The sequence below is a fragment of the Ischnura elegans genome, chromosome 3, assembly GCF_921293095.1.
Source record: "Ischnura elegans chromosome 3, ioIscEleg1.1, whole genome shotgun sequence".
Lineage (NCBI taxonomy): Eukaryota > Metazoa > Arthropoda > Insecta > Odonata > Coenagrionidae > Ischnura > Ischnura elegans.
In genome coordinates this window covers 93,447,221-93,470,991 of record NC_060248.1, presented here as the reverse complement: position 1 = coordinate 93,470,991, position 23,771 = coordinate 93,447,221, and the positions used below count along the sequence as shown (strand labels likewise).

At 39.3% G+C, this 23,771-nt stretch overlaps 1 protein-coding gene across 1 annotated transcript; it reads right to left on the bottom strand.

The window, feature by feature from the left end:
* Window positions 1-5,336: 5,336 nt before the first annotated feature.
* LOC124156150 (vasotab) lies at window positions 5,337-9,722 on the bottom strand. The gene is made up of 3 exons (XM_046530505.1): window positions 9,615-9,722; window positions 6,649-6,828; window positions 5,337-5,522 (listed from the first exon to the last, which is right to left on the bottom strand). The coding sequence occupies exons 1-3, from the start codon at window positions 9,640-9,642 to the stop codon at window positions 5,488-5,490; spliced, it is 243 nt and encodes an 80-aa protein (XP_046386461.1). The 5' UTR covers window positions 9,643-9,722; the 3' UTR covers window positions 5,337-5,487.
* Window positions 9,723-23,771: the final 14,049 nt, after the last annotated feature.

The following is a 23,771-nucleotide window of genomic DNA, read 5'->3' as shown; positions in this document are numbered from 1 at the left end:
AAGAGTCGACTTGAAAATAAAGTCAAATTGTAGCTGATTTTAAAACCAAATCTTCAGTTCAGGCTTCGTATATTTTTTCGATTAAAATGCTTTTCAAATCATATAACTAACAAAAATAAGCGTTGTAAGTTAAGGCGTTTATTGATTAATATAAAATCATTAGGTGTCTTTTGCCTCGGTGTGAGGCAATTTGTATATCCATGGACTTATATTATAATCCTATTTTAAGAATTTCTAATAGAGCTCCTCTCGGGAAAAATGGAAATATTTAAATATTTTTAAAAACTCATTTATGAGTTGCCACTAAATTTCATTTTTTTAATATTAAAGTACATATGTTTATATTTTCAAATGAAAGTAACGGCCGATGCCCATTTGGTTTATTTAAGAAAAGTTTATTTGTATGTTTTTCAACAGAAGAAGTCAAAATATTATAGAAAATACCATTAAGTCAATTCATTGAAATCGCATGTCATTATCACGCATTTCCTTCACGTAGGTGGAGAGAGATGAGGATTGAGAGAATTTTATGATTGAAGGCAGTTTTTGGGGCTAAAATGTGAAAAATCAGAATGCTTTTAAAGAGCACATTTCTTTCACTATGCGGTCTTAGGTTTTAACTTAAATTTTGAGATAAATATACTGTCGCACAGAAATGTTAATTAGCATTTGAGGTCGTAAAGGTCAACTATGTGTTGGATTAAGGAGGAATGACCTACAGTCATTTAAAAATTCACCGTGGGCATCATAACGAGATGACCCTTGAAAATTAATTTTTCACTGGAAAATATTTTCTCAGAATGACCATTTCTTCATCTACTAGCCTAAAGCTGTTGAATAAATTAGTTTGATAATTATGTGATAAAAATGTGAAAAATAAATTTCGTTTTTAATGTTTATTTCAGTACCTTATGATCTTTAGTAATTTTATTTATTCTAAATACAATAATTATAATTCGTAAAAGTTATAGTTACTGTGTTTTAACGAGTAAATGAAATATTATGTATAATTCACGATTCATTTCATCTCTGGTAGTCAGTGGCGTAACTGGGAATATGCTTTGGGGGGGGGGATGAGATGTCCTGAGTTGGCGACCCCCCCCCTCCCCCCCCCCCCCCGAACAACACAATTTCCAGGAAAATTTCTGAAAAATGACATGCCTGAAAATACATTTTACATCATTTTGTCACTTAAAGTTAAACTCAAAGCAGATGCAGTTATTGCATGTCAAAACAAGACAATATCTTTAAATTTTTTCTGAGGCTTTGGGGGGGGGTCTATCCCCCCCCCCCCATAGTTACGCCACTGCTGGTTGACATGTATTTGGCTTTGTATCTCAAAAATTTCTTGTTTGCTTTTTTATTTGGACTTTCCATGTCTGGTACTTGCAGCAGGTCTTTCACGTTGTTGTAATGGACAGGGGCGCAGATAAGAATTGAGGCTAGGGGGGGTTTTAGGTACAACTAATACTTAGGAATATGGGGGTATTGCAGCTTCAGGGTAAGCAGGAGTTGCGGGGGCCCTCCTACAGAAAAGAATTTAAGAATAATCGTTCAAAAAGATGAGTTTCACGGCTTTCTGAGGAATATTTTATTAATTCTAACACTGTGCTATAAGTAATACTGATCCAATTAAGTAAAATGGATTAAACTTAAAAATTTCTCCTAGCTCTGGGGGGGGTTTATCCCCTCGCTGCGTCACTGGTAATGGGTGCCGGTATAAGTGCCAAATTCATAATTCCGCGTAATGAAGAGGGTATGAAGGAGGAAATACACTACAATATTATAATTGATTTGGGTAATGACTTCGCTACACTTCGCCCGTCGCGTCGGATAGGATGTTCGACCGCGGTCTCCATGGCGCCTTTAGTTGAGAGATGGCTAATCAAGACGCTGTATTTCTCTCCATCCCTCATTCCCTACCCTTCACCAAAGCGCATATGACCTGAACTGTCGGAAATTTCCTCCAAATATCTTCTTACCTAACGGCTATGTCGATCTCTTGATCATGAGGTGCAACTTTCTCTTACCGTTAATTCCAGAATAGCGACCGTTGTCGCCGGAATTCCAAACACGTTGACTTACTTCCTAATGTAATCATGTATGACGTCTGAGAGGGTGACAAGCCAAGGGGTACAAGTGACTTTTTTCCTTAACAGAGTTAGCTACAGAAATTAGGTAAAGACGACATACGAGATCAAGCAGTGAATTTTATTTTCCCTTCGATGTCAGCACAGGACAGAGACTCGTATCCCTTGTCCACCAAGTTTTTGTACGAGGGCCATTTTTTTCAACCTCCGATGGGTCATGAACAGAAGACGAAGTGATTGATTGAAAATTATTTCATTGATAAACATTGAGCACACTTGTGGTATATCCTTTCAATATAATCGCCTCGGCGATTGAGGAATTGGTCGTGCCTGTGGACAAGATTTACCATACCTTCTTCATAGGTTGTTTTCGCCATTGACTTCCTTTTTCATCCTTTGTCCTGAAGCTCATCGCCCGTTTGAAAACGCTTGCCATCTAGCCACATCTTCATTTTAGCGTAAAGTTGGAAGTCCCCCGGCACTAGGTCGGCATTGCACGGCGGGTGATCGAAAATGTCCCACTGAAATTGCACAAGGAGCATCTGTTGGGCTGCATCAGCGCTGAGATGACATGGCATTTACATGGATCAGGACACTTCCAGAAGTCAGCATGTCTCTTCTTTTGTTTTGAATGGGAAGGGACGTAATTTTTCGCGCTGTTTCACACTCTAGCCACAGCGCATCAAAAAAGTTCTCTTTTATCGGCATTTTTATCGGTTATGGCATGTCAATGCTGAAGCCATTCGGCGAGTTTTCTGGCTGCCTCTCCGCAGTGCACACTTGGCGGGAGAATCAATCGAGGCAGTGTAGTAAATGAGATTGTTACTAACCTTAAACTAACAACCTACGGCCAGAAATGACTTGAGGGTGTGGTACGGAGGATGCTCAAATGCCCTACCTGCGCAGTACCCGCCTGTCGCTTGCATGGTGTTTTTGATGAGCAATCGGAGGTTGAAGATAAAAACCGCCCTGGCATATTTCTTTTATCAATTCCTGTATCCAACTCTGTTTAAAAAAATTACTTGTACCCTTCGGCTTCTCACTCCCTCATATATCTTCCTGTACACGCTCTTCATGAGTTGGTGTAAATCATTGAATGGCTGATCGCGGTCACATCTCATCTCGCGAGATCTTTTTTTATTTTTCGAACAAGGTAGTATGTATATTCTTACTCCGCTGATATGATATTTGCAGGAAATACTCTTGAATGTAATTTACCAATTTTTGCATTAATATATTGCATTGCCGTTTGCACATACCTTTATGATTTTTTATGCGGTGAGTTTTCACCAACCACACGTTGTTTGCAGTATGCTGTGCGTTGTTTTGCGAAACAGTAAAGTAGGACCTATTTCAGAAGTAGAAAAAAGAGTTGCGTTGTAGAAGAGATATTATTCGGAGCAGACAGCGTTTTCAAGTTAGGAGAACCTGTGAGTTTGCTGAGGAAAATATTTCGAACTCAATTAGAATTTTCCTACTTTGTGAACATTTTTCGTCGTATTAAGTATATTTTGTAGCTTCTCAAGCAGTAGGAAATATCACTGAAGAAGTGGAGAAATAAATTGATTTCGTAATCCAAATATTCAAGATTGCGCTCCTATCTTAAACTATCGTATGTAAACTAATTTCTGTAAAATGCGTGTGTAATTATATCATTTTTTTTCAAGGACGACTGTTGATATTTTAATTCAGTTATACTCGTTTATAACGAATTTTAGGGGACAACCGTTCTATTTTGTTACAAATGTGATTTCGTTGTATCCGTAATGAAGGATTTTGCCGCATACATCACAACATTGCTGGCTGATAATATTTCGTAAATCGTTTTTATTTAAGCAACAGAACCGTTAAAATTAACCACAATCCTACCCTTTCCATCAAACGGCCGTAAAGGGAAGTATTTTATGATGAACAGTAGAACTATGTGGTGATGGTGACACCTGAGAACGACTGATGACAAGGTAAGGAACGGTTAAGTAGCGAAGATGGCCATAATTTCTTTATAAAAGAGGAAATAATTCCCTAAGGGACCAAAGAATAGTTCGTAATAATGGGGATTTCGTATCATCCGTACTCGTTCTCGTATGAGCGGGGATATTAACATTGGCGACAATAGAAAAACCCTGGGGACCGCAGACTCGCATCGTTATAAACGGGATTTCGTTACCGTTTCGTGATCGCTATAAGCAATTTTTACTATATATTATTTTCAATTTGTATTTAAGTATTTAATGACTTGTATTGCTAGAACGATATGTAGTGCTTACTTTGGCAAGGTACTAATACTTCCTTGGGCTAGCAGTCTCCTTATTCAGTTGTTTTTTGTGGTGCATGAAGTGATACCGTATCTGGTGGGACATAAATAAGAACGGTAGCATGGGTGAATTATTGGTGTCATAGATGATTGGGGTACCTATATTCCTTTTTGGGTTAACATCATCTAGTTTAGGAGGCAGCGGCTGGCGCAAAATTATAGATATGCATTTTTACCAATGTGTGTGTGTACGTTTTATAATGGTTTAATACATTTCATTATAATCGAGTGTATAGCGTAACATAATAGTGATTTAAAAGCAAAAGTTTGGAGTTGCATGTATTTTTATTTTTTTATTTTAGAACATGGACACAATTGATTCCATCAACAAATACAGAATAGCGGTGATTTAGATGTCCATAACTTTTTTTCCATTCCAGGGGTTGATTTTTACACTCGCGTAAAATTTTTCATGTGGATGAATAGATTATTCAAGCATTTTCTTACTTCTGCATTTATCATGCTTAGAAGTTTTAGACTAACTCAGAAGCTATTACGGGTACTTTTACCCTCGGACGCCATGGTTTGTTTAAACTAAAATTTGGTGTTATACTTTTCTTTGAAAATTATCTAGATCATCAACTTTAAGTAAGAGTTGAAAGAGTTCAATTCAAAGTCTTGAAAGAGTTCAATCCAGGCCTGGCCGGTTTACTACACAAGTTTTCACCCAATCACAAGCCATTTAAATTCAACCGATTCAGGAGTGTTACAGCGGAATTCAGACTTATTGAAATTAAAGAAAGTTGCACTTTGCGACCGTAATTTTAATGCGAACGAAGTGTTAAAAGTATTGTGAAAAAGTAAAATTGCATTTTATTTCAACACACACTCTTTCTTCATTTTCTACTGTCGAGGTCATCGAGTATGTCAGTGATAAATGAACACAATACAACATCAGTTGGGGGTCGAAAAAAAATAATGAAACAAGTTCGTTTGGTGATATGGAATGCTTTTATTTATGTTTTGTCATTGGCATGATATAGGTAAAAAGAGAGAATGAACTGTTGGGATTCATAGGGCTGGATTTAGTTCGGATGAGTTTCCATCGCTGATTGCAGGGCACTCCTGGTGATTATGGTCGCTTCAAGGGCACCTTCCCCTCACCTGTGAAACGATTTCTGAAAAACAAATATATTCATTGAGGATTAGCGAATCTGTGATGGATCGTTTAACCGGCGGCAAATGTTGGGTCACAAAGAAATTACTTCATGACGCTTCAGTTTGATTAATGGTTAAGTTTTAGGAAATGCATTTTATTTTCATTACCGGCAATGTGTTAATTATAGGGACGCTTTATCCTCTCTCCTTTCTACATTCATGGTTTTTGCCCCGTTCGAAATATATTTTAAGTTTTGAAAATAAAATAATATAATTATTATATTTTGCTAATGGAACTGGAAGGGATCGCTAATTTAACATTTAAAAAGCCGCATGCGGCTCGCCATCCACACTTTGCCGGCCTAATGGGAAACGAAATAAGCAAAAATCATAGGCCCTGCTTCTAAAAATGCAGACCAACATATTTAGCTTAACTGAACTCCGAACATTGCGGTGCTGACATTCCCTCCCCACTTGAAGCTAAGAAATTGGACATCAGGCGATTGACGAGGACTTCTAGAAATTGCGCCTCGTTTTGAATGCACGAGAAATCGCGCAATTTTGATATTTTTTCTTGACTCGTGTAATTATAATGACATGCAGCTAGCTTTCAAGGTTGGTTTTCGCGTCGATTCATCTCCGTGATGAGTGTTTTGCCGATGTTGCAGCAGCTGTATTCAGGTTTGAAGTCAAAAGTTTCAATTCAAACCTGAAGACGCGTGCTGCAACGCCGGCGAAACTATCGTGAGGTAGGTTAATAGACTCGGAGAGCAACCCGGAAACCAACCTGCGCTAACCGCAATACTCAGTGGAAGCCTCCATCAAAAATTCAAATGAGGATTCGGCTCGGAAAATAAATTACATCCATCCACGGTGACAGTTTTTGCTCCTCAAAGTACAGTGTTCTTTTCAATCGGCTTAAGAACTCTTTTTCATTACAAACACGTGGAAGTCGGCCAGACGATATTGCGCCTGGCTTCAACTGCTTCCAAGCACGGTACATCCCATTTTCTGGGCTCAGGGTGTAGCAACCAAGAGTACTTCGGAGTCGAGCGTTTATTTTTCCAAAATTAATCCAATCCTTAATGGCAACATGGCGGTAAATTCTTGCTCCCAAATCTCGCCGTTATTATTTCCTCCACTCACCTCCGGGGTTGTTGCAGTTGTGCACATTGAGACCGCAGGCGTTTGAGAATTCCATGGTGGTGCCGTCGGCCTTTGTGCCGCAGATGGGCGCGTACTCCAGGGTGCAAAACTTGGGGCAGTTGTTGTTCGACTGGGCGGTCGATCCGTGAAGGCACAGCACCAGGACGCAGGCCACCGCGGCTGCAATGGGAATACAGGGATGATATAGTGGGTTACACTCAGAATAAATGTAAACAGAATGTCCCTTTCAATCGTCATTTTCAATTTCTACCTTAAGGAACAGACTTAGTTAGCCACATTATGAGACACGATGGCCTGATGAAAACAATCGTAAGACAGGCGGAAGGGAAGAAGGTCAAGGGTTGGCCCCGAATGAGTTACATGGGACAGGTTATAAAGGATGTATAAGAGAAGAAATACGCTGCTGTAAAAAGACTAGCAGATAGGAGAGTGGAATGGAGAGCTGCTTCGAATCAATATTAGGACTGTTGACAATATATTTATTTTATTTATTTATTTACTTTCAAAAATTTGGTTGTACAAACTGGTACTAACAAAGGATGATGAGGATGAACTTTTTGCACTCAAAATTGTGCGATTTTGGCTAAATTTGACGGGCAAGCATCGGAAAAGGTAGTTTATTATGTTGAGGGTAACAAAAATAGTAAAGCTTTGACCTTTGGATGCCTTAATTAGGGTCCAAACTCAAAATCTGATTTCGCCTTACTGGGTTTAATGCTAAAAAATTGAAGTTAGAAAAACGTCTTCATTTCGGGGTGAAAATGTCATTTCCTAGGTTTTTGGGCATATGGAAAGCAATAGAACTACCCTTGCTGGCATGATAATCCCATTGTGATCCTTGTAAGGTCACAGTGGTGGTCAAGATCGCTCAAGGTGGCTGTGACGTAGTTAGCAAATGTTGGTTACAATGTAACCACCATGAATTTTTTTCTCTGAAATTTTTCTGAATTTTATTTAGATATTTTGGAGGTAAGAGCTTGAGATTACATATTAACGTATCAATGGGAATGTCCCAACAACTCTTAACACCTTGGGCCAATTCATTAATACATAATTAAAGGCTTTAATGTAATCGGCCTAAATTACGCTGGCGATCAGTCTTTTACTGGAGCCACTGAGTGTTTCGCTTTGTTAGCCCAATTTTATCGATCATTATAAAGTCTGAGTGGTTACCTCTTTATATTTTAACCCTACTAGTCCCATTAATACCCAATAGGTGGATCTCAAGGCCGCTCCCCCTCTCATTTCCTGCCGAACGCCTTTGTCAAGAATTACTCACGAAGTTCACTCACATCTGAAATCGGACTTCATGAAAAGAACTCGGTAGCTGGAAAGGGAAGATAATTTACCGAGAAAGAAAAATGTATCCCAGTTAACCATTCCTTCGTTAAGCCGTTTTACACGGGGCACGTACTTGCACAATCAGACGTGTGTACGAAGGCGCAGTCAAAATTGCGTCGGGTAAAGCGGTGAATTGCTTGAACACATGCGAGAATGCGTGGACGTGAGATGGAAAAATAGCCCTTTTCTGATTTCGTTCATGCATTCGCGCAATTCTACGCCATTTTAGAAATTAATGCAGTTCTAACCTTCGCAATTCTGTGCCCCGTGTAAAACGGCCTTAAGAAACAAGCCTTTTTCGAGTATGACTGCGGGTGAGACAAGAGCGGACTCAAAGGAAAAGTAAAAAATTCGTCTGGAAAATGTGCGCGGGCCGTGAAGCCACGATGTTCACGCTCAACCCTCTCCATTCAGCCACATTTCCACACTTCGACCTATGTGGTAGGGAACCCTTAAAAGGACGCATCACTCCCGCTCGAGCGGTCGTTTTTTTTTTCTTATTTGCGGCGCAATACTACCCAAAATTTTCGCCGTCAACTTGAAAATTTCAAAATATGTTGGGAAAAACCTTTTCAGCACTTTTCTTTATCTCAAATAAGTCAATTTTAACTTTAAAAAAAGAGGAAGCAAATTCTACTCATTAAAGGCCTCCTCAGTAGTTCACTCCCTCAATGCCAATCTATACGGTTCATTGCCGTGCTGGTCCTGCAATCCATGTAAAGCTTTTTTGGATGGGTGTGAGTTTCCCTATCATTCTCTGCGACGCGTAAGTATTCAGAAGCCCCGGCAACAACGCATCCATATCATTTGCATGGGCAAAGGCGGATTCAGGGGGGGCACGTGCCCCCCCCCCCCTCCCCCAGACGCTTAAAAAATACACAAGATTTTTAAGACGGTTAGCATTACGTTCATTTTATTTTGTGCATTACGAAGCCTCAATCATTTAATTTTATATTAATAACTTTCATTTCAAAATAAAGAGAATATTTTCTACAGTAATTGCTGTATTTTGTTTTTAATCTCAAATATGAGAAGACCTGTCAAACTCGTCCTCCCCCTCGCCAGAAAAAAATCCTGGATCCGCCCCTGTACATGGGTGAATAAAATTCTCGCCACGCATTCTGTTTTTAATACGAACCAAAATGTTAATCGAACCAATGAAGTTAAATATGCTTTTCTAAACGTTAATTCGTTGAGTCAATGAGAAATTATCTACTCGAAATATTGGCACTGCTGTCTGTAAAATTCTCACTAGATTATCAAACATATCTTAATAGGTAGACATGATAGTATCAGACATAGGCTAATGTTGACAAGCGTTTACTTTCTTAATCCTAATTCTATAAGTAAGATGGAAATTCTAAGCTGAGATATTAAGTTTTTTTTAAATTGGTCAAGAAAAAAACCGGCCGAAAAAGAGTCCTCTTAACATGCTTTCTAGAGCATGCACACATACTGACAGTTCGTTCCGTCAAAAAGTACCTTACATATACTTAAATATCCGACGAGAATGCTTCGTATCGAGAAAACATGAAATACCATAAACCACCAATTTTATGTAAGAGAGTGGACAATAGGGCAAGATATATAGATTGGCTACTCACCGACTAGTATCACTCTAGAGGAAGCCATTTCAGCAGACGGGATTCAGTTCTTCGTGTCTTCTCTAATTGACTGGTTACTCAGCCAAGCTTCCCCAAGCATTTATACACTCGCTATGTCCACCTTCGGCTGCGCGCCAGTCAGTTGAGTTTGTTTTTTTTCTCCGAGAGACCAATTCCGATTGGTTCTCGTGATTCTTTTGTTAGGCGGAGAGAGAAGAGTGTTTGTCTTCGATCATAACGAAATGCTGCAAGAGAGAGAGAGAGAGAGAGACCTTGGCCTCCTGCTAACCCCCCCCCCCCCCCCCCCCCCCCTTCTGCACAACTTCTCGGAATGGAGCGAGTGTTTGAATGTTTTGCATTTTCGCAAATACTCGGAAAGCGTTCGGCATAATATTCATCTCTCCGCGTGGCACAGACGCTGGGTTTTCCACATTCCTCAATCCAGTTTTTTTTGCTGAGATCAAGAACCAATGAGAAAAATTGACCGTTTCCAAGACGACACTCAAAAATAAAAACTGTCATGATCTTTTCTCGCCTGGGACTCTCCACAGTTGTGTATGAAGACACTGATAAAATTCCCCTAAGTTCTGAATGACTCAATTATTTTAGTTAACCTAAGGTTATCTATTTAGCTTGGAGATTGTGGGTGATCATCAAAACGTAAGCATCTTCGCGTTAAATTCGAGCAGGGACATGACATTTTCTGAATATTCTCTGCCGCCGCCGGGATTTGAATTCGATCCCACGAGGTGGAAAGCCAGAACTCTAGCCACCACACAAACCCGATCCAATGTATCCCGATGCAGAAAATAATGGAAACGATGACGTCAAACATATTTTGCGATGGCATTCATTCACTAATTTAATGAGAGAATTTATTGCTACCCTTATCTTGGACGTAAAATTATTACTGATGTTAGATGGAAAACATTGCAAAGGTACCAGACCAGATTCACTCGTATTTATTTATCAAGGGCTAGAAGCAAAGTCATTTTTAACAGAAATTAACTCTGCCATCTTAAGGCTAATATTTTATTTTTACATTTATGGCCGGTTTTATAATGTCTTGTTAAGTTTTTTCGGAGCATAAAATTGAGAGTTAACGATATCTTCCACTTGAAATCACCTGTTAAACTAACCGTTATCCTGAACTACTTTTAACTACTTTAACTTTAAAACACCTTTAAGTTGAGGTTACGACAGTATCATGTTCTGGTTAACGCTAACTAGACTTATAAAACCGGCCCTTAGTCGTACAACTTTACTGATTTTGGCGTCAATTGTCTCTGGCACAGGGTAAAACCTCCTCACAGCTTTTTCGTATAGTTTTATGGCTCATCGTCTATTCATTAGTGATAGTAATCATGTAAGTATTTCCATCTTCTATTTTTTACATAGTATGTATTCGAAAATATTTTCGTTCGATCGCTTTTTTCCCGTTGCAGTCCTAAATTTTTGGTGTCGTCTGCCTTTTATTGCTGCCTGATAACACGGTAACCTTTGTTTGTAGCGCAACCGACGCAACTCCATCAGTAAATTTCCCTTATCTGAGAACTCTCCTCTACGCCAATGTTTACTTGACCCATCGTTTCCCGCCGAAATTTTTCTATTTGGTTCACCATTTCTCTTCTTGGTCAGTTTTTGGGGTCAACGCTCTCCCACTTCCTTCTCCTCCACGTTTTTCCGATTATTTTTTACGTGATCCATTTTTTATCCTTCTGGTTTACTCTATTTCCCTTAACTCTTAAAATTAGTGGCTTTCGAAAGAAATCGAACTATGGTGGTGAAAAGCTTTTTCAAAATATATATCATAATGACACCCTAATCGTCACCTTATAGCCCTCATAGCATGTAAAATGTATTAGATATCTACAACACGTCTTAGGTATATCCTAAATTTTTACCTCATTCCCGTCGCAAATGTCTTAAATCTCAAAATTTAGCCGAACTCTTTTATCAATTCTTTCAAATCATAATTCGTTGAAATCATGTTTTCTTTTGAATGTTTGTTTTTTCTTGAAAAACTGAACGAGATATTAATCCTAATTTTCCAGTAATTGTGAAGAAATTTGATGAAAATTAGTCATTTATTTTAATTTCTCCTGAAATTCGCTCTGTATAGATATTCAATATTGTCTACAAGATATCCCGAGAAGATATCTAGAAAGCACTTGAAAAGCGAATATTATAGTGATCACATAAAATGTACGTAAATGAACTTGGCTGCGAGTTAAATTCTCTGAAGGAAGTAATTACCCAAAGGACAATTCAAGTACGAACAACATTTTAGAAACCATTATTTTGGTTGATTTAGTCAGCCATTTACCTTCTTAAATTGAATTTCGATGGAGACGTCATTAGAGTGTCTTAACAAATGAATATTGAATTTAGTATATTCTATCTTTCATGTTATCGTATATTTATCTAGCATGAGTAATTCTCCTAAGAAGTATTGTCATGGTGCTGTCAAAGGGAGGAGAGAAGCCGTCCTCTATCATTACGATGGCGTAAAAGTAAGGAAACTACTTGAAGAAATTCTTCTCGGGTTCTTCCTCGGGTCAGGATTTTCATGGCCGAAATTTATGCGCAACTCGCACAGCGTCATCAGGATAGATGAGAATGACGTCTATGCGCGAGTCGAGTGCGGATGATGGAGTGCAGGACTCGTAACACGAGAAAAATCATGGACATAAAAATAAGTAATTTGGATAATCAGTTACATCACCCCAAGCAAAGTGTCGTTCTGGGTGGACGGTAGGGCGGATCGGAAAAATCGATTTTTTTCAAATCCATCTGGCCCAATGAAAAAAAGTTGTGGGACCGATCAAAAATAAGGCCTGAAAAATATGAGGCCTTTAGGTGAACCCCTGACACTCGCTCAAATGCAATTTAGGGGGGGCAGGGTCACACTTCTGAAAATATAATATTTTATGGTCATTTCCTATAGATTTTGCCGAGTTACTGCCCTATTTCGTGCATTTTGACGTATCTGCCACCGTTTAGCCACAAAATTCCTAATTTGAGTCCGCGTCCGCGAAGAAAATATTCCAACGCCCACGCAGCGTCGCGGATACAAGAACGGCAGGCCGATCCCGTCCCCTCCCCGCTCGCTTCTCCCCCTCCCACGCCTCAAATACAGCAACATTCATCCCGCGTGTGCTGCTAGGAGGGCGTTCATCTTTGATAATATAAATCGGAAGATGGTAGAAGGTAAAACAGGATGCGTAGTGAGATGACTTGTCTCTTATTTGGCGCCTCGTCGGCGTTAAACAAATCGATGTTGCCGACTTTTAGAGAAGTGATGAAATATTTTTAGATCCGGGAACGGACGCCCTAGTGGACGGCCCTTGGCTCCCACTGCCAGACCTGGAACTATGGTGGGACAGAGAGGGCACGAGCCCGGGCGGAAGATTTCAGGGGGCGGCAAAATTTGAAATGGTTATTTTAAAGAGTTATTTTGTTTTTTTAATTAGTTATTTTACAATGGTTATTTATTTGTAAATTATTAATAATTAAACTTCTTGATATCCAACATACGGTGAGTAATAGGGTAGTTTCCTTCATCAAAGAAAACGAAAGGCATTGATTGCGATTCGTTACCCACCATTAGTGTATTCATAATATACAAATTATTTGGTTTTAGAAATACCGGTTTAGACGAATGGCAAGGGTCAATTTTATCCTCATTTGAAAAAGGCCAGATTGGCGCCCATGTGATGCCACTCCACGTGACGTCACTAGTTTCTATACGAGTAGATAGGAGTTTTACATCGTCTGAGGTTACCAATGCATGCATGAGGCACAGAGCTCAGGGAAACATGTCTTAATAATCACTTATTAAAACTGGCTTATTATAATCACTTATTAAAGTTCGGAAAGTTTTCTTCGTTTGATAAGGTATTAATAATCCTTATTTAAGCCAAACGCTACCAGCTAGCATGGTACTCTGCTACCTGCTAGCATCCTGCGTCGTATCAGCGCTCAGAGCCTCGCCCCAAGGTCACCTCACTTGCGGCAGCGGGAACCAGAACGACGTCACGCGGAATTTTTCCCGGCATTCATACTTAGCCGTCGCGTTTTCGCGCGCTTGAAACTTTTCACTTTTCATTTAATCGCTAAAAATAGATATAGTCATTTAAAAATCTAAAAGCGTGAAATACGCACTCCAGGAGTAATAATCTTTCGATTTAGGCAATAAAAAAATAATAGGAAATCACCCTATTTCAACACCAGCATTTAAAAAAATTGATAACGGATGTAATATATTTTACTATTGGGGAGGGGAAGAGGGCGAGGGGGGATATGGGGAGGGGGCGGTAAACTGATCTTTGCTCCCCTGACAAAACTCCTATTTCTGGCCCTGGCCACTACTGAGTATCCATCCGAGTACCGCGTGCGAGCAGAAATTATAAGTCCACCACGATGCTTCATCTGCACGAGCCTCGGCACTGTATCCAGAAGTGACCTTGTCTCATCGGTGGAGTTTTAACCGAGGAGGCTGCGCACGTGTATCATCCTCTGGCGCCCCCTTCCCTGCCCCACCCGTACCACACACCTCGCCTCTCCACTCCGCGGTGTTACCGCACTCTTGCGGCTTCGTTACATGGCAAATATTTTTCCCCGCCCAAATATTACTTTTTTCATCATCATCATCAACGGACAACAATCATCAAATTGGTTCGACACAGCTCTCCTCCCGGTTGCCTCATAAGATTATCTTTTCTTCTTTGCTCTTCTCTTCAACTAGTTATTAGCTCTTTCTCTTCACCTTCTCATGAGCTAATCTCTTCACCTATACTCTTAGTTCGTATTTCTTCCCATTCGTACACTAGCGGATATAGAAAAAACTCAAGGGGAGAGAGGCGCAAAAGATACCTTGAGTTACCTTTACTTTTGTCGTAATAAAAAATAATCAAGTCACATGCAATGTTAAAGAAGTTTTTAATTTAAGTGATTATGTAAAAATACAAGACAATGCCATCTTATGATATAAAAAAGTTACAACTGTGGTTCTGCAATGTTTGGCAATACGGGCGGCCCTACTAGGGGGGGGGGGGTGCGCCCCCCACCTGTATCCGCCACTGCATTCGTACCTCCATTACGTGTGATTTATCCGAGGCTATCCTTTTCCATTGTCACCATCCACTTGTCGTCTGACGATTGCCTAAAACATTACACATATTACACATTTCAAATGCTTCCACCCTTAATTTCTCCGTTTCTATCATCATCCATTCCTCACTGTTATAAAGAAGCGTTCTCCAGTTGTAAATTCTAATGAATTGTTTCCTTACATGCTTAAATTACCAACAAAGTAGAGCCATCTTTTTCGCCTAGGCTATTCTACTGGAATTTTCTTTATTGCTTCTCTCATTGCTGATTATGCGGATTCTAATTTAATGGAACTCATTTACCTAAATCATAGCGGAGTATCAGCGTAAAGTTAATATAAAAATCAAGTTTTGGAGTCATCACAACACCGAACATATCTTTCTCATTGTCAACATTGGGTTGCCAGGGAGGGGCCACGGGGTCACTCTTTCGTGGGACGGGAAACCAGTCGGAGACTTTTACGCCCGCGCTCCTCAAGAGGGGGAGGACAGAGGATGAATAAAGAGAAAGAAGGCGCCGTCGCGACGAGAGCCCGACGATGCCTCAGGGATTTGGGAGGAGGAGAAAGGATGGAGAAACTTGATGCCATCATTAAGGCGACGTGGGCTACCATTAGCGAAATCGATGATAAGGTATGTGGAGGTGGCTACTGACAGTTGAGGTCATTTTCACCATGAGGGGAAGGAAGGGTGGAGAGAAACCCGGGTTTGGCGTTAGCATGATCTTAACGAAAGGCGCCAAGAGGACAACAGCTTAACGTTCCACCCGACAGAAGGAATGATAACGCCGTTTTACACGGGACACGGAATTGCAAAAGTTAGAACTGCATTAATTTCTGAAATGGCGTGGAATTTCGCGATTGAATGAGCGAAATTAGAACAGGGGCTATTTTGCCATCTCTCACGTCCACGTATTCTCGCACGTGTTGTAGCAATTCACCGCTTTACACGACGCAATTATGACTGCGACTTCGTACACACTTCAGATTGTGCGAGTGCGTGTCACGTGCAAAATGGCCTTTACGCTTGAAATTTCCTCCACACAACATTCACGCAGGAATCGGGCAGTCTTTGAAAAATCTCCAACACCGCCGGGATTAGAACCCGAGCCCACGATGTAGGAAGCCGACACTCTAGCCACCACACCAAACCGATCCCCGAGAAACCGAATATTCTGTGCATATAGCTGGAATATCATTCAGTGAGAAGAATATTCAGAGATTTTTCAATAGATACCCTTTATAGGCCCAACAATAGAGGGACAAACAATAGACCTAACATCTAAATCACGGAAATTTTCATGAAAAAAAAGGCATAGCCGAGATCATCTATGCCTATTTTACACGCTTAATCATAGATATTTCCACATCAAATGTGGAGCACATTAATTGGAGACCTGGTAATTTGCTATTGAGATTCGCGAATTACATCAACCCAAAGGCGCAAGTCGAAAAAGAGATGAAATTTAAAAAAATCATGCAAATTCCTTTATGGAGTGGAATATTGACTGGCTTGCGAAAGCACTCTCGCTGGATGCAGTCATTTCCACTTCCTTGTGTGGACAGACGAGGGCAGTGTTTGTACAAGGGCAACTTCGCTCAAAGCCGGCACTCCAGCCCACTAACGATCTCCAGCGACTGGGTACCTTACGTCACTTAAGAATACCTCTCCATTGTCTATCTCAAGCACTCAAAGGAGAAGTCAAAGAGCTGTTTGAGATGACGAAATTTACTCCTGTATCCGGCCAAAAATGCGGATGAGTCGGTTCTGAATTTTATTGGAAAAATCGCGCCTAAGTAATTCAAATTCAGCCAACTGTCTCGGCCAGAGGCCTTCAACCTTTTTTAATGCAAGGACAAAATTCGCTTTCACATCGTCCGGAGGGTCACAATGCCCCGCGTCATTTTACCACCACATCAATAAAATTTTAAAAAACATATAATTTCAAAATTCAATAACATTTATTGGTTAAAAAGTTCAATCCATGGGCGCAACCAGCGAGGGGCAGGAGGGGGCAGCCCTCCCCCCCCCCAAGAAGCAAAAATCGCAAATGTCTTTAAGGAAACTAATATTTTTTCAAGTAAATAATTTAAAAAACTAAGAAAGACCTGTTACAGTTTCCTTCAAATGTTGCTTTTATTCACTTTTTCCATGCTTCAATCTTGCCTATAACTTGAGCAACCATGGCTGGCCCCTGCCTTCCCCCAGTTTTGATCCTGGGTACGCCCTTGAATCAATCAATGCGATTTTTAACATAGTTTATTTTTGATGAGTTTTTGGATATTTGGTTTTATTTTTGTAGTTGTATACAATATTTTCTTTAGCCTCTATGGGCCGCTAGAAATTAGCCGGCGGGCCGCATGCGGATCGGGGGCCTCGAGTTGAAGACCCTTGGTCTAGGCCTTCCTGGAAACTTAGAGCGTGGGGAGCAGATAGCGGAGGGAGAATAAGAGATGGGAAGAATGCCTCATATTATTGAAGCGAGCTCTTTAAAGGGATGAATAAAAAAATGTTTTCATCCTAATTCTCACAAATGAAGGCATAAGTGCCAACAGAGGGAAGTAGTCACCCAACTCCAAACAATGGAGAGCTGATTTTTCAAAAAAAATTTGAAATTGAATAATTAATATCTGTATTATATAATTAATATTTTTAACTACATATAAATTGATGAATTGAATAAATCATTGCATTAATTTTACGATAAAGTACAGAATGTCTAATAAATAGTCTGGAGAGCAAAGCAATATAGAATTTAAACATCCGTATACCTATTGATTGGTAGAAGAACAAGAGTGACTTTGAAGCACGGAAACAAAAGGAGCGCGGGCGTAAAAGTCTCCGACTGGTTTCCCGTCCCACGAAAGAGTGACCCCGTGGCCCCTCCCTGGCAACCCAATGTTGACAATGAGAAAGATATGTTCGGTGTTGTGATGACTCCAAAACTTGATTTTTATATTAACTTTACGCTGATACTCCGCTATGATTTATAAAAGTTTTAATATTATGCCATGATTTAAGTTTCACACATTAGGTACTTTTTCATCTAATTGAATTAATAACATTTTCAGTTTCAATCAACTAAGCGCAGAGGAAATAAAAACGAATATGATATCAGAATCAAAGGCGATTTTATATCATCGTAAGAATATGAGTGATTACCCCAGATTCCACCCTAGATTAGAACATATACCTGGTAAAAGTATTTTTGGAGAACCCTCAGAATTACATACCCATGGCATAAGAAATAATCTAAGATGTATAAATGGCTAGTTGGTAATTTTGATGGTAGTACTCTGATGATCAGACGTGTGGTTTCATTGACGTTCCCGACATCTTCTACTAAGATTCGGTCAACGTCCACAACGAGTTTACTTATTAATTTTATAAGTTGCTAAAACGGTTCGAACGCTGATTACCCTGGTTAGTTACGTAAACATTTTCAGCTTCACCACCCAAACTAGTATTAACCGTGAAGGTAAATGAATTGATACTACAGCTAGAGTAAAATTCGATATTAACAGGTGAGGTGATATTTCATTCTATCCATGGGGAAGCTAATAATTAATTTTTCTGAGGTGTTCAAGCCGATTATTAAAAGAATAACGGCAGCTGCCTTATTATCAGCGGTAAGAAAATCAAGTTTTTTTATCTTATAATTGATTTTATTGTATATTTTTAATTTTTGAAAAATTTCATGAGTACAGGTTTATTTTTTCAATTTTTATATAAATCTTATGGTTTCAAAATTCGTATTAGCTATGAATATTCTCTCGAAGTACTTTCTCCATCACTCCGCGAGCCAGAGTACAGTCCGAGTAATCTCTTCTTTTCTGCTTCATGTTGTGGTGCTGCCAGTCGTAGAGGTGCTGGGAACTTCAGTGGTGCTTCTCGGCTCACATCTTCCTTTCGTCACCGAGACAATATCTATAATGAAAAAAATTAATGTCCAAAACAATAATTATATCGAAAATTGAAGCTTGTATGTGGTGGAAGAGCTCCATATTATCATTAAAAGACACTTCGTTTCTTCCACAATCTATATATATAAAAGAAAGTCGAAAATCGTGTTAGTTAGAACACTTATAACTCGAGAACGGCTGCACCGATTTCAATGAGATTTGGTTCTTTGGATTCGTCTCAGGCGGGGTTAACATATAGGCTATTAAAAAAAGGATAATTTCACAAAAAAAATTCATCTCTTTCCTATGGGCATGCTTTTAGGAGTTATAGTAACACAACAATTGATAAGTCGGTCAAAACTACAAATTAAATAATTTGTTTTGTTTTTACCACTTTAATAACTGAATTTAGTAACAATATAACATTTTTATTACTTAATATATTCAAAATATTAAATAAATTGAAATTACATTTTTTAAATTTAATTCGAGCTGATTGTAAGCCCAACCGTGGCCCAGCTCGAGTTGACACTTCACTACCGTGTTTGTAAACAAATCTCCGAGCAATTGTTGACAAACGGTAATGTCCGGGTCCCTTCGAGGAATCGAGTAGTTTTAACTCATTTCCTTGGAATTATTGCAAATTAGTTTCAGCGGAAGGTGAGCTCATCAACAAAGAGTTCCAGAGTGTGAATAGTTAAATATGTTTTGTTTGTTTAGTCATCCGTCCCCCAAATATTAATGACAAAATCTTTCATAAAAAAATTCTCTAAGCTCTTGGGGGGGGGGGGGGGGTTTATCCCCCAAAACCTCCCCTCGCTGCGTCACTGCTTTGCTTCGCTATATTTATTTAGCTTCATCCGCTTCATCTTGCACCTGATAACAAAACAAAAACTGTTGTTTCTCAGAAAGTGCTTGACGCAAGACATTAAACCCGAATGTGTAGGGCTCACCGTGGTGCGTTTACGCATGCAGTACGTTTACGCAGTGCATTTTTTCCAAACAGAGATACTAAAACTGGCGCGCCTTAAGTCATTTAATGCGAATACTGCTTCATAGGGGCTTTTCTTACACGATTTTGAGCATCAGTCAAGCGTCGGTCTGGGGTCGTGTCAACCTGCCCCCTGAATGGGCCAAGTGTATGCAACAGACTTGGACCTAAAAACATATTTTTACAGCTAATAACGCAAATAGCCAACAACTGAATGCGTATAATTTTTATTTCATGAACTGCTTTATTAAACCACAATGCCCAAAATTTCTTAAGCTAAAACGTAAGAAAATTTGTTGAAAAAAATCCGCGTAAACGTGCTCCGATTCACCCTATGTAGATTCAATAAACAAAATGTCTTTCTGACAAGCAATTTTGGTTCTCATTTACGTAATTTTATTGAATTTGTATCCTTATTTTATTATAATAAATTAAACATGATTAAAAACGATACAGCCGCTCTTGATTTATAAATGGTGTAAGTAAACTGTAAGTTCATTGATTGTTAGGCGGTACGAAGTTCGCCGGGTCAGCTAGTATATTTATAAAATTCCGATCGGTTTAGGCTGTTACACCATTATCAAGTGGATAAAATATTTTTACTATAGTAAAAATGAATATGATATTTCATGTACTTGATAATCGTGTAACAGCCGAAACTGGTTGGATTAAAAAAAATTATCGTGGAAGTAACAAAGTGTTTTATATTGATAAAATCCAAAACAATTAGATTCATTTATTTCGCGCGAGCGTATTAGCATAATGATCAGAGCGCTTAGCTGATGGTCGAAAGGCTCCGAGATCGAATCCTAGGTGATGCCTTCGGGCATCCCCAAAATAAAGTGCAGGTATTGCAAGTTGGCTGAGGGAGATGAACTGGCCCCACTACCCTGAATGTGCGCTTAGACATGCATGTGACCAAGTCTGATGTGAGCTCTACCCTCACCTATCCAAAAAATCCTTCGGATTGAGTCACTGAATGAGTGAGATTTCATTCTGTTTGATATGTAATCATATACGTTAGCGGTAGATTACCGAAAAAATGGAATCAGGGTTAGTGAAAGAGACACTTTCATTTTGGCCACATTCCCAAGGGGACTATTATTTTAACATAATATTTTATACAAGGAAATAATGTTAAGTGAAGATTTCGAGAGATTACTTATCGGTAACTTTAACACTATTTTAAACCTACCCTTTTCGGTAACTTTTAACTACAATATTTTAAACCTACCCAAACTGCAAATTTAGCATAATTTATACCACTAAGACCTTTAATCTTTTCGCTTCACAATAACTGATTAGGCCCTAAAAATTACATTTGCCTTACAGAGTAGCACCAGGACATTAGGACCTACTATTGAAATTTATGGTTATTGGGCGAGCAAAAAGCATTTCATGTAATAGAAGTTGATTTCCAATTTTGGCACAGTTGCTTGGTGAGCTCCTTCCTATTCCGGTGGACGTATACTTTTAGACCAAGTAATCGTGAATGAGACTCACCTTCAGGGTGTTCACACGCGTGGTTTTCGTATAGGCACATGTTTGAAAATTCCTTTTTGGTTCCGTCTTTTTTTATGCCACAAACGGGATCGCAGTGTCGTTCACAAGGTTTCTGGCATTTCTTCATTTCAGGGGCGGTCTTCTCCGCGGAGATAAGCACTGCTGCCGCCACTACAATGGCACCTGTAATCAAAGTAGAGTGCAAGAGAACCACATTAAGAGGAGGCCCCACTCCGTCCCGTACAAGTTTGATTTAGGCTGACGCTTTGTTTTTAATCGATTACCGAAAAACCGACTCCTCGAGATAGTAATATGGTGGTTTCCCCTTGCCTTCCACATCGCCGTACTACTAGGGCCGAATCAAAGGGGGGGCCCAAAGGTCCCAGGCCATGGACCACCCACCAATCCAGGGCTGAAGCTTGGTAGTTTTATGGTTGACATGTAGTCGTCAACATTGACGTTGATAAATTTTTAATGCTGCTGATCAAAAACACTTTTTACATTGGCGTTGTTAATGAAGCTTTGAACGCAGCCAGACACGCCTTTCACGTTATAACGTTACAAATTGCAACATCTCGAAACAATGGGTCTCCCACCAATATGGGCCCCGGCCCACCCACATCCTAAATCCGGCCCTGAGTACTATAGCGTTAAAGTAAATGTTCCCACGCCCGAGGAGGAAATGTGTGGTGCTATACGGACCCAGATGGTCAAAAACTTGTTCAGAAGACGAAACAACCTTTGAGGCCATAGCTTAGACATGATGGTCCTACGATTACAATCGTCGAGGGAAAATTAGATGGCAAGAACGGAAATTGAAAACTTCGAACAAAATATGTGGAAAAGGTAAAGAAGAGTGTGACAGAGAAGAAATACGTAGGTGTGAAAAGATTAGCTGATCGGAGAATTGAGTGGAGAGCTGCGTCTAACTAATCTTATGATTGTTGACCAGTGATGTTGACCGAAAAAGCAGCACGATAATGGGCGCAGAAATATCATTTTATTGGATGAATGTTTCGGGAGATTCCCAAAATTTTGATTGATTTCTCAGCCTCTACACATATGTACCCAGGATGCTACTTATATCAGACGTATATGTCAAAATTGGTTTTATAGAATCACTTTTTTAAATTTTGGCTTTAGTGGGACTTACCCTACCGCGTAAGACCTTACTGGTTTAATTAGATTGAGTGCCACCAATGCATCGCATTCTACAAATGACTCTGTTATGCAGTTTGGTATCTATGTGAAATATTTACGTGAAACTGATGGCATTTTAAATCAAATCTTATATCTAAACCGAGGCTTGGAGCATTTATTAGTTAATTAAAATCAGAAGTAATACTACTTAAAAACGCAAATCCATTTAATTCAAAGTGAACTTAGATGGAAGGATAATTGTGTATGGTTTAATTTTTTTTATTTCAGCATCTTAAAATTTACTTTGAGGAGTAGAATAAATACGCTAAAAAATCTGGTCGAATTATTTAAGCATTAAGAGGTAGCTCAGATAACAAAATGAAGTTAAAAATAAGTTTTTCCAAATATCTGATGGTATCATTTCTAGGAATGAATTTAAAAGTTCATCAGTGCCAATAATCACTTCATTTTTGATGCTGGAGTAACGTTTTCCAGGAATTACATATTTTAGTTTGGAATATGGCCGCACGCTTTATCCTAAACTGGTTGCTCTCAGGATGCAGTCACGATCAGCTGATTAGTCCTACGCCCCTCATTACCCTTCTCCCCTCTCGCGTCCCTCCTAGTCAGATCCAAGAAAACAGTTTTCATCAAGAAACATTGACAGAATGTGAACTTTTCGTATAAGGACTCAAACTTTTCCCTTTACCCCTATAAATGTCACCTCTTGCGAAGCATGGAATCAGTTGTCAGACGATGTAAATAAATCTAAAATGCAAATATAAACAAATTAATAGCTCCTGCAATTTGCACACTTGAGCGACCTCTGCAAGTAAAAAAATTGATCCAATTTTTTGTAGCGTATCATATTAACTCCCACATTGCACTTTTAAGATATTTAAATCCAAAATACGTGGTACATTAATGAACAATCCACACCCCAACGTGTTACTAACACGTGCTCTGGTCTCTGAGACGACATCGCGGCACTGTATATGTATAAGGTCGCATTAAAAATTCACTGTAGGGAAGAATATTGATCGGCAATGGGTAGACATGGGTTCGAATCCTGTCTGTGTAAAGTGATATACATGGTGTTTCAGGAGGAATATGCAATTCTTCAGGAGGTGTCACGATTGGGCAATCTCAAAATGGGTGATACCGCGCAATCTTATTATTGATACTCGCTCAAAGCTGTAGTTTAACCAAGCTCAAGTATTAATTGTTTCAGACAACTGAGTGGGTTAGAAGCCAAGGGATACAAGTGATTTTCTTTTTAAACAGAGCTAGGTTCATAAATCAGGTAAAGAAAATAAACGAGATCAACCAGATATTTAGTAGTGCATTTTATTAATCACTCGATGTCAACACAGAACAAAGACTCAATCGTATCCCTGGATCGCCAAGTTTTTTTTATTTAATATATCGATTTCTGCACCTAACTCTGTATATAAAAAAAAACGCTTGTATCCCTTGGCTTCTCAACCCCTCAATTATAATGACACAATTT

Excerpts from the sequence above, each read along its gene's own strand:
- LOC124156150 (XM_046530505.1), bottom strand. The coding sequence starts at position 9,642 with ATGGCTTCCTCTAGAGTGATACTAGTCG. Across the intron at positions 6,829-9,614 it reads CTCTAGAGTGATACTAGTCG|CCGCGGTGGCCTGCGTCCTG; the intron begins GTGAGTAGCCAA and ends TTCCCATTGCAG. Across the intron at positions 5,523-6,648 it reads CAACTGCAACAACCCCGGAG|AAATCGTTTCACAGGTGAGG; the intron begins GTGAGTGGAGGA and ends TTTGTTTTTCAG.